Raw genomic sequence first — 12,258 nt, 5'->3', positions numbered from 1 at the left:
CAGGAGACATTTAAAGAACTCGGCTAGTGTAAATTGTATTTTAGTGAGCCCGGTATTTTCCAGGTGATCAGCAGCTTTTAGTACACATGGCTGTCCCATGAGGAGAAGAAAACCATTACGGTGCTCCTGGATTTGTTTGCCAAAAATTCATTGTACAAATGGCTTTTGAAATCTGTGGACGAAGCAGTGCGGTGTTGTGGAGGCGAACAGAATATTTGTGCTGGGTAGACTGAGGTGCAGAGTGAGGTAAATTAATATGCTATTAGGATGTCACATCATCTGAATAAAGAACAAGTGTTGGGACAGTAAGTAATTAAATAAAAGTATAGAATGTCACCCATGATTCAAAGCACTGTTTCAGCCTTTTGTTTCCAGTTTCAAAGTAAATGTTTATTGGTACATATTAAACTTAAGTTAATAAAGGTAGTATTAATTGATATATTTATATAAAACCTTTTATAAAATTATCATCACATACTAATAATTTGGCTGTTTGGGTCACTGTTTCCTGTAATTATATTGAGAAAAATAAGAAAATAATCTCCTCATAGCATTGCTGCTGCTTATTTTACAGTTTAACTTTAAAATGACATAATATCATATTTATATCTAACACACCTAATACATCAGATGCTTTACGCTTTTGGATGTCTTACAAGAGCTAGTTATTTACTGTGTCCCATGAACCCTTAAACAAAAAAAGCTAAAGCCAACGTTTAACAGATAAAAAACGACAAACTTAACTCCTCTAAATTGCTCCAACATTAAGAATGAAGGTAGGGTAATATCCACAACTTTAGTCTTAATCTTCTCAAGACTGCACATCCCTTCACCAAGAAAACATTCTGGCTTTTTAGTTGTTTTTATGTGCTTGATACAACCAGCTTGTATTATCAACCTTCCTCAAGACTGCAACATACTGTATGTCGTTGGATATACAGTAGTTGTAAATGCAGCATGTTCACCTTACCAATGTATGTGAAAGTAGAGATAACATGATAGAAGTTTTTGACCGGCAGCTTTTCACTCATACATTTTGTGAAAATAATTGCTTTTCAACCATTTCAAGAAGTATACTGGCAACAACTGCTGATATTTAGTCAATTGTTTATCCAATTACCATTTTGATAAAAGTACTAGAGCTGCTTAAACGATTAATCGATGGACAGAAAATTAATCAAAAAATTGTCAACATTCTCGGGTTTCAGCTTCTCAAATCTGAATATTTTCTGGTTTCTTTAGTCTTCTATATCAGTAAACTACATATATGGACTGTTGGTTGGGACAAAATAAGATATTTAAGGAAACAGTGATTGATATTCAGTACAATCTTTAATATGATGAGAAAAAAAAATTCATATCGTGATAAAGGCAATATTCCGACTTGTTGATGTAATGACCATTGAGCACAGCAACAACAAGCATGGCTGAAAGCGAAAGTAACATTGCTTCCAGCTCCACGGTGGAGGAGTTAGTTCCAAAAAGGGAGCAACTTTAGTAGCATGGAAGTGGTTTCATTACAAAAGATCAGCTGCACATCAACACATTAATATTAAAGAAGTGCAAGAAGACTGTAAGAACAAAAAGGGGAAATACAACAAACTTGTCACTACCTCAAGCAGAGGTACCAAGTGGAGTACAAGGAGAGCCAAATATCCTGTGAGAAGTGTTTTGTCATATTATCAAGAATATCATTATGGCAGAAATACCCTGAAATATCATGATATTATTTCAGGGCCATATCGCCCACCCCTACATTCAATACATAATAACGGTAGTAACACAGGGAGACCCCAGAAAACTTATGGACACTCAAAAGCCACTCACACAAAAGGAAAATTGCAAAATACTTTTATGCAAATCAACCATTTATGTGAATCTTAAAGCAGGCTGAGGTCAATACTTTTTCCATCCTTGTTTCACAATGCTCATCTACACAACAGCTGTCTCTTTTTCCATAATCACCCTGCTACCCTATGCTACTTAATGATTAAAAAGCAACCAGAAGTGAATGCATGATAAAAATGGACAAAAAACAAGGAGTGTAAATTGTGCCTGTGGCTCTAGCGGCATCATTGTGAGCTGATGGGGGGTAAAAGACATCCACAGATGAAAGTAGATTTTGAACAATTCTGCAGCCCAGGGGGGCCGCTCTTTAATGAGGCAAAACTTTAAGTACTGAATAATAAATAATAAAAATTGACAGTTCATTTAGCTTTCAGTGTACCTCGTAGAGCAACCCATTACACATCATTACTCTTACTGTCCGTGGAATGAACAGTAAATATGGTGGAATACGAAAATATACTGCACTAGGTGGGGATGCTGCATGGGTAGTGGAAGTGTGTATGCGTGCGTGCATGTGCGTGCATGTGTGTGTGTGTGTGTGTGTGTGTGTGTGTGTGTGTAGCCACAAACTACCAACAAGACGGTTGTTAGGTTGAGTTATTAAGAACTGGATGGGGCTTTCTGTTTCAAAAAAGTATACTGGTTACTGAATAGCAGGTAAATACACAGACAGTGTCAAGGTGGAGGCACGAAGTGGAAGTTAGTATTTGTCAATCCTGTGGTTTGGTTGTAGTCATCAACATCTGCCTGTTTTTAGAAATTTTACTGCCAAACCAATAGTGCCTCCTACTACTACAAGTTTAGTAGTATTAGTCATAACAGGCAAAATTTCTTTAAAGAAAAACAAACAAAAAAAACACAGTATCTGATAGATCTGAGGGCCTTGCGGTAGCCTTTTTTCAACGCCACTGAATAAGGGATCTTCTTACTCTGATATTAGCCACTGCAACAAAAAAAAACAAACATGTATTCTGTTCTTATTCCCTTAATTTGGATTGGAAAAGTTCCCCAAAAACACATTTAATGAAGTCTAAGAAAGAATGAAGTCTGAAAAAAAGCAACAGAGGAGGAGGAGGAAGGCTCTGTCTTTTAGAACGATCAGACATGCAACAGATGTCTTATTGTGGACAGAAACAGTTTTCATAAGAATTACTTTCTAATGAAATGATGAAATAGCCCCTATAAAACTGACATAATATAAACATATAGCTGACACTTTTTTGGTTATGCAATCTATGATATTGATGTGTGACATGGTGAAAAAAAAAAATAATAATAATTTATTCATCATGTACTCACATATGACAACATGGCTTTGAGTTCTTCATCACTTCTTACAGTGATTCTGTCCCCCACCTCATCTTCATCTAAAAGAAAACACAGAAGCATGTTAAAATTTGAATTGTAAATCATTTTAAAAATAACCAGACATAAACAGCTTTCAACACCACAGGCAACACTCGTAACAGAACACATCCTATGTTATAATGACAAGTTCATTTTGAGTTCAGACTGCCCAACTGTACTTGTTAAAATGTATATTATGCACAATTTTCTCAGAAAACAATGTATGGACTCCTACAAAAGTATTCCCTCTCAATCATCACTTATGACCCACTAGAAGTGTGTGGTGGTGTATGTAGCCTATCTACAGAGACTCTGCCCTCTGCCTGGGCAGTGGGTATGTAGCCCCGAGCCAATAACAGCACGCAGGGTGTGAGGTTGGGACTTGTAGCATAGCGACCACGTTACATCGCTGTCTCCGTCTCTCTCCTCTGCTCTGTGAGAGGCCACAGTGGACAGAATGAAGCTTTACATTCACACAAAATCCGGCAATGCAGCATCTTCCGGCAGGGTTGTGCGGAGGTGTGGGCGTAATTATTTGTGCTTTAGAAGGTACGATTTAGTTATCTGATTCACGGCTTTGTTCTCACCAGCGCTGCTCCCTCTCTTCTCTTCCTCACTCCTCTCTCTCTCTCTCTCTCTCTCTCTCTCAAAGTGGACAACTTTGAATGCTGTGTTTACAAACACCAGCTGACAAATCCTGCATAGTATACCTTTAATGTCATTTAATAGAATGAGTATTCACAGCAAACTGTAACACAAAATGTTAACTGCATTAAATATTCTATCAAAGAGTAATACCTTAAAGGAGAGCTGTTGACAAAAAGTTTCATGCATGTCATTCAATATTAAGAAAATTGTCATGTGAAGTCACTTCTTTTGAAACAGTACACATCACTTTGAGGAACACAATGACAGAAAACAAAGCAACACTGTTGCAAAATTGTGGGTGACATAACTACAAAGAGTTTGTAAGTTTATGGGTTTCCAAAACATGTTTGGAAAGACACGATAATGAAATGATATCATTTGAAATCACAAAAAAGTTGTTGCTTTTGTCAGCGTTTCATGACTAATCCTGAAACAAAGCTGTACACACGCATGCTCACATGCCTTATCCATCAACTTGTTTACAATACAATTACTGACTCAGACGATAATCAGCACAAGTTACAAGTTATTCAGTATAAATGCTGTTGAATAGACTATTTTAGTAATAACAACTGCGCAATTAAAAAGTTATTGCACATTTTCAACAGAACAACATGCAAAAGGATAAAATACATAGTTTCCTATTTCTTATTAGGATACATGTCAGTATGAAATATGGCATCATTCATATTATTTTGATATGTATCAATGAGCAGATTGCACTTGATTGAATTCAGCTATGTTCTGTCTTCTCCATACAGCCATATTTACTTTGATGAGACAGATAATACCTACTTACAGTGCAAAAATGACTAGACTTATGAATAAAAGGGTTCCTATAGTTGTGAGAAACAATATTATCCAAATGACATTAAGTTGGTAAACTATAAGACTATGGTTTTGTTGTAATAACAAGTTGTTACTTGCAAGCAACCCTTGAGAAACTTCACAGTACTAATAACTATGAGATTACCAGGACCTGCTATTGTGATTGTATTATGAACATGTGTCAACAACTTAGAGAATTAAGGATGTGGTTGCAGAGCAGCTATGTCAGCAGTAAGTCAGTACAAGGTGGGACATACTTACATTCAAAGGCAGTGACGGTGGCTTCAGGCATAACATCTCTGATAGCGACCTAAAATGTTTAGAAGAGTTCCTTAAGGTTGGACAACAGTGACAATCACAAAGTATATAGTACAAAACTGTAGACAGAAGCACAGAAATAGTTACAGTTATGATCAAGACAGACGTGTAACTTATTAGATCACAACTATTAAAATGTAAGGTGGGGTCATAGCATTGTAACATTTACCTGTTCAGTATAACACATTTGGGCTGACACATGCTCAGTCAGACATCCAAACTCATGAATTCAAACTGCATGTATTGCGTTTTACTGAAAAGCTACCATGAAGGGGAATCAAGAATGAAAGTTAGCTTTATGAAGACTCACCAGCAAGTCATTGAAGTTCAGAAGAGATGGACAGTCGACGGACGAGTCCATGTCACCCGCCGGCGTTTTTATACGAATCACTATTCCCTCGGTGTCCATAATGCAGAGGTTATTCAAGTAGAGTATGAGCATAAAGAAGGAAAAATACGCTTCATAACAACACTTGGCTGGCTTGTCTAAGCTAACGAGCTAATTTCCTGCAGTGGTTCGCTAACACATGCTAGCATCCTGTTCAGTATACACACTAAGTGATGGAGAGATTTAAATAACGGTAACCGTTAAAAGCTCAGTCACTGCCGAAGCCGAAGTCACGTCATAACCGTATGAGAGGTTTAGCTTTTACAGTAAACTCGTATTTGTATCCTCTCTGAGACAACGTTTTAGACTGCGTTATCTGAGATATTTAGCCATGCAGCTAGTTTAGAGGAAACCACAACTGCTCGCGTTATTTTGTTTTCCCACCCGCATTCTGCGAAGACCCGCCCCTACTCTGTCTCTGATTGGCTCTGACCTTGACTTTTTAGTCCAAATCTGACCAATCGCACTCATCATGACTAAAGCTAACCAATCTTAACTAAGAAAGGCAATGAAATTAGCCAATCAAAAGCAGAGTAGGGCGGGTCTTCACGGAATGCGGGTAGGGGGGAGGAAAAAATAAGGCCAACTGCTCCAAAAACAGCATTTCCGAATCAACATCCGGTTAGTACGTTTCAAATTAAAAGACCTCCATTCCTGTAACCGCTCAAAACATGGCTGCTTTTACTGTGAAGTGAAGTAAATAACACACGGTGGTGTGAAATAACTAATTACATTTAGTTAAGTAAAGTTTTTACTTGAGTATGTTCATTTGATGCTACTCTATACTTCCACTTCACTACATTTCAGAGGGAAATATTGTACTTTCTACTCCACAACATTTATTTGACAGCTTTAATTACTTTTCAGATGGAGATTTGACACAATTACCTTGCGAGGCAGCCGAATTTGCGAGATCAAAAGATCAGCGAGAATCCATCCTGTCAAGCTTCAACTTATGCACTTGTGTCCGTACCAGATGGTTCATCCAATCACCTGCCAAGTATTTTTTGAAAATGCCATGGAGGACCTCTCAGATGGTTCTGTGTAACAGACCAGCTGGCACGTCAGGTTATTGACACAATGATATAACAAGCTTTAAAATACAACACATTGTAAAAGATGAAACTAGTGGTTTCCAACCTTTTTGTCTTTTGACGTCTTACAAAAAGCAGTGTGTAGTCAGGGTCACATTTCAGATGCCTATGAGTTGTTAACAGCTCCACCAAATAGTCATTTTTCCCTCTAAACTTCTCACATGGTTTCATTTCAATGAATGAATCAAATGATCCAATATTTCACCAAAAATTGGAGAAAAAGTCCAAAAATTGAAAACAGATTTGTGTATCAGAACTTTGTTTTTTCTTCTTTCCTCTCCCATTAATCATCTCATGACCCCTCAGATTTATCTAGTGACCCTTTGGAGGGACCAGATCTCTAGGTTGGGAACTATTGGACTAAACTAGCTAACTGTATATAAACTAGTTCAAACTAGCTCCACCTCCAGCAGCTCAACAGTAACATGCTGCTTACACACTGACACTTCAGTATTAATAATCTAATGATGTCATATATAATAATATATCAGTCAGAGGGACCAAACCACTGCTTTTACTGCAATACTTTAACTACATCAAGCTGATAATACTAATGTACTTTTACTTAAGTAGGCTTCTTCATGTGGGACCTTTACTTGTAATGGAGTATTTATACATTGCTGTATTGGTACTCTTACTTAAGTAAAGAGTCTGTCTTCCACCACTGGTAACACAAAAATTGTATTACTGACTGTGCAGTAAAAATGATGACATACTTGACATGTTAAATGTAAGCTGCCACTTAACCAGCAGAACTACTCTTTTAAAAAAAAAACTAATTGCAACATATTTTCATAATATGTTGAAGCACATTTTAAAATTTCTGTCTGAAATCATTGTCTTAATGATTGTGCTTGTGATTCCCTTACAATAGGAGAAATGACCCAGACTTACCAAGATGTCAGCAAGGATTTACATTGCAACTGTTATAAAAGGTTTTTGTAATCTAGGACTTTGACAAAAAAACCAACAACATCCTATAGAACTGAATAACCGACTTGACCATTACCAACATTTTAAAAGTTTTTTTTACAACTTCACCTTGTTGGAATGTGAATATAGTGTGGATAATGTGATTTGAAATAATTTAAATACTTTTTTTGTGTGTCATTGTAGTCACTATTCACTACTGACAAAACCAAGATGTCATGCTAGTTATAAATGTGCTGTGAACTAGAAGAGTTGGACTGAAAAGCTTTGTAGAGAAAAGTGCATGAAGGTAACACTGGGTACAACTTAACCTTTTATACTGAATGGGAATTATTACATGCTCCATCATAAGAGATTGTTGCCACCTTGGAAAGCTTTTGTTGACTTGACATTGATGTGAGATCAAGTTTGATAAGAGAGTACAATACTGAGTGTACAATAACATTCAGAGGGTATAATAAGTGTGTATCTAATGATTAAATATCCTTTTAAAATCTGACCTTAGATCACAATTATAAAAGTTTAATTGGATATCATATGAATGATCCTCACTTTCACAGAGATACAAAATAATGACAAGGCTCTACATCCGTATTGACAATCAGCCTAAGAAAACCTCTTTTTAGAAAGTAGGAGGTGTGCAGAGGAGTATGCACCCTCATGGCCATGGCTTTCCAAGTATTGAAAGAGGTTTTTACCTCTTTCACTCTACATTAACACAGCATTAGTATTCAAAAGTTTCCACTCAGCATGAGTCATAATTGTAACTGAATGATTGAATTTAAAACAAAGGGGCACTTAAAACCGTTAGTGATTACAGCCTTATGATTGAGGAGCTGAATCAGTCTTTCTGCCCGCTCACCAAACAGCTCTGATTGCAGTTCCGAGAACAAGACATTGATCTCTGACCAAAGTGAAGTCTCTTTTTCTGTTAATTTACAGCGCTTTGCTAACAGAGCAGATACCCGAGTCTGTTGACTGGGTTTCTGCGTAACGATAAGAACTTGTTAAAGCTTGTTCTATCTCCCCATGGCTCTGGCTCAGACCCGGCTGGACATGTGGTGCTTGAAAACAATATCAATGACGCGTGTGCTGTGCGCAGCCATTCAGTAGGTTGGGTTTCACTGGCTGTCACCGCTAGCTAAAACAAAAGTCTCCACCTCTAAGTGGCCTAAGGATGAACTTCTGTATCAGTGGTTACCATCTTGTTTAAAAGGTAAGAGACGCATTGAAAAGGGAAGGTCATCTATCTACGTATCTACGTATCTACATGTCTAAGTATCTATCTATCTAAGTATCTATCTATCTAAGTCAAAGAAGTAATACCACAGTGTAACAATACTCTTACTAGTAAAACTCCTGCATTTAAAATATTATTTTAAGTAAAAGTACAGAAATATTCTCAGCAAAATATACCTAATATATCAAAAGTAAGAGTATTCATTATGTAGAATCACCCCTGTCAAAGGTTATATTATAATTTACGTTATGGGATTATTATTGATGCCTTTAATAAGCAGCTGGTTGAGGTGTATTACTTTATATCCTGTTTAATTTCTAAAATATATCATATTTTATTTGTTAATCATATGATTTGCATATTAAATCTATCTAAGTACTTGTTTGTCCATCTATTGCCAACTTTCTCAAACACACACACACACACTGTACACACAGAGGTTAGAAGTTCATCGCATCGACCCACTTTGAATTTTCATCACTTACACCTGTACCAACAGCTGGGTTACAGACCCATTGATTTCCATGTAATGCCTGAAATTATTACTTTGCTTAATTGTTACAGGAGTGTAAATGGGAAAACAAAGCCAGGCTATCAAGCGTCCTGATTAATGCCTCCACCAGCACTGCCCTCTGATGAAAAGCAGAGGATCTATATGGCACTTTGTCAAACATGCTCTCCCAGGACTTGACGTTAGGTCCTTCTGCTTTAGGGGAAACTGAGATGAAGCCCAGTCAGCAATCCATATTATCAGAAATCAAACTCCTGACTTGGCTGGGAGGAGAAAGTGGTAAAGGAAGGCCAGCATTCACTGTCTGGTAATTAAAAGCCATTTTATCAGACCTCCTTTGTTGCCCTGTACCTCTTTTTCTTACTATTGACAAGCTGCTTAGCGCAAAGTGAGCTCAGTTTGACTCTAAATATATGAGGCACACTTATTTAACTTTCTCAGCAAAGAGGGAAAAGCAAGTAAACAAGACACAAACTAAATTGTCCAACAAGATTGCCCATTACTTATTTACTAATAGTTTAATTTTCATTAATGGATGTTTTTTTGTGTGTGTAACAATGTGTACAAATGCAGCCTGTTATTGCTTCTTCTTCCTCTTTCCTCTGATGATGATTATTATTATTTCATTAGTCTGTGTCAAATGTATTGGTTGGTTTGTTGTGTTTATTGATTAATGAGCCAAAGTCAGCACTGTCTTCTTTCACTGTAATGCTGATATAGGAGATCTTGAAATACTGTTTGTCTGCTGGTAAAGCATTGATCGTCTTCGCAGATATTGACTTTTACTAGGTTACCTTCTATCTATATGCCCCTTAACATTAATAGTAATTATTCAAAATAGAAATGTGTGTGCTTGGGGTTTTATGGCTTTATTTACCTTGCTAGAGCCAACAGTAATGAGGATATCACTGGCTATGGCCTCAAAACAGAGCTAGACCTGCTGTGAGTTGAGCAAACAAAAAAACAAAAAAACATGTCCCACCATCTGTCCAGGGCCGTGTCCCAACTCAGGTATCCAGATGCGAACCCTCCAGCTGAAATAGAGATGTGTCTCCTCAGCCTTGAAGCCTGAAGCCTGTTGTTTATTGATGCTGCCAGAGTCCCTGCTCAGATCGATACCATCTCCCTCAGATGGGCCTTCAACACGCAGACTCCAAATTGAGGTCAGGATATGTAGAGGGTTATGGCACTTCAGCCGATATGAATTGCCGGAGAGGCTGCGATCATTTGTTACATCTTCCTTTAAAGTTCATCTTCAAGTTGACCTGTGATGAAGCATGGGGAGTTTGTGAGTCACTAGTGTGAGAGTTATGAGGAAAAGCACAGATATACGGACAAGCCGCTTGAAGGAATGGATTGTGTGACTACCTCTCAGCTCTCGGAGCAGCATGTTTTCTCTGCCGTTTCCCGTGTTTCAGATTCACCTCTGAGGTCCCCTTTATGGCTGCATGTTGTTTCTGTTGTTTCTAATAAAGAGGAAATATTGGTGCCTTCCTGACCTGCTCATAGGGGCCATAGAAAAATTTATGGGGTGTGTCTTCTTCATAGAGGCTGCTTTTGAACTGAGCCTGACATAAATAACACATCACCAGTTCACCAGAGCTCTATTGGCTCTTCTTTCATGCTGTGGTCAAGTGACTTTATTGAATGCAAGATGTGATTACATGGTGTTGTTTTTCCACATGATACAGTGGGAACAAAATGCTTGAAGCCTTAAAATATTTCATTTGCTTGAAATATTTCACTTTGGCATAATATCTTTGTTATGAACATGCATTACACAACTTGTAATTTCAGCTCAGGGAACTGATTGCTAACGAGACTAGGTCAAAACCCAGTATATGACTGAAACACAAGAGGGTGGATACAGAAAGTGATCGACCATCGGTGTAACTTCATCACTCAGTCACTCGGTCAGGGACAGACATTTGTGTTTATAGGGCGCACCCCGGCTGTTGCGGTCCAGCCAAAAATGTCCCAACCAAATGTTGGACTGTACTGATTACTCACATGATGCATCAATTTTCCCCAAACCAACTTATGTGGAAATCAAGGAGCAAATTAGTGAAAATGTGTTTTTTTCCCGTTTTATATTCTAATGTACCTAAATCATCAGTTTTTAAGACATTATTTAGGAACTTTAAAATCCTCAGACTCAAAAAAGAACAACACTAAAACTAGTCATCCCTGGCTTCACAGCTGATTTACCCATGATGACAGTGAAGTGTGTATCTATATATAATTATATCACAATGTATCAAAATCAAATACATTGATCTGTTAGCATACAGTATACAGCAATATTTGATTATTGTCACTGATTTTAATGTTATATAGATCATTTCAACTACTTCAGACTCTTGGGTACTTTTGTCTTTAACAATATATATAATATGTTATTATATTATATAATATAACATATTTGGTATGAAAAAACTGAATCTGCAACTAGTAACTAGTAATTACAGTTGTCAGATAAATGTGGAGTAAAAAGTTCATCATTTACCTCACAAATGTAGTGGAGTAGAAGTGTAAAGTAACATAAAATGGAAATACTGATGTAAAGGACAAGTACCTCAAAACTGTATTTAACTACAGTACTTGCATAAATATAGTTACTTACATTCCACCAATGCATATATACAATAGTATATATATAATAGTGCCAGAGTGGCCTCGCAGACTGTAAGTAATTTTACCTGCTTTAAATTATGTATTACTGTAAATTAGTCAAAAAGGCGAAACAAAAGGTGATAAACGCACAGTCCAGTGGAAATTAATGTAAATAAACATTAAGTAAAGCAAACAGAACAGAATAGTAATGACAGCATGTAATTGTACACAGCACGTGTGCATGCATATGTGCATGTGGGCAAAATAAGCGACCTCTCTCTAACCACACATTGCTTTGGTGCAGAGTGTCAGGTGGCCTGTTTGTCAGCTGAAATATTCATCAAACAGATCAACGGAAAGTCTGGCTGCCTTTTCAACTGACAACTGCATGTCAATAATTGATAAGGAATGAGGTAAATGACTTAGTGGGTGTTTGGAGGGTCCTTCTCTCTCTGTAAGTGATGCCTCTGACCTTTGGTGTGTAAAAGAACTC

General features: G+C 37.3%; 1 protein-coding gene across 3 annotated transcripts in view; it reads right to left on the bottom strand.

Annotated features, from left to right (window-relative positions):
* The window catches only part of map2k5 (mitogen-activated protein kinase kinase 5), a 64,020-nt gene extending 58,243 nt beyond the window's left edge, over window positions 1-5,777 (bottom strand). For 2 of the 3 annotated variants that reach the window (XM_044354258.1, XM_044354277.1), the window contains exons 1-3: window positions 5,300-5,776; window positions 4,933-4,981; window positions 3,148-3,215 (exon numbers count right to left, since the gene is read on the bottom strand). In XM_044354258.1, coding sequence (XP_044210193.1) covers window positions 3,148-3,215; window positions 4,933-4,981; window positions 5,300-5,431 — 249 coding nt within the window. In that variant the 5' untranslated portion in view covers window positions 5,432-5,776. Of the gene's footprint in view, window positions 1-3,147; window positions 3,216-4,932; window positions 4,982-5,299 lie in introns of all 3 variants that reach the window. The other variant, XM_044354267.1, reaches the window with a different exon arrangement.
* Window positions 5,778-12,258: the final 6,481 nt, after the last annotated feature.

This window comes from Thunnus albacares, chromosome 1, assembly GCF_914725855.1.
Source record: "Thunnus albacares chromosome 1, fThuAlb1.1, whole genome shotgun sequence".
In the NCBI taxonomy this organism is placed as follows: Eukaryota; Metazoa; Chordata; class Actinopteri; order Scombriformes; family Scombridae; genus Thunnus; species Thunnus albacares.
The sequence above is the reverse complement of the archived record's forward strand: the minus strand, read 5'-3'. Positions and strand labels throughout refer to the sequence as shown.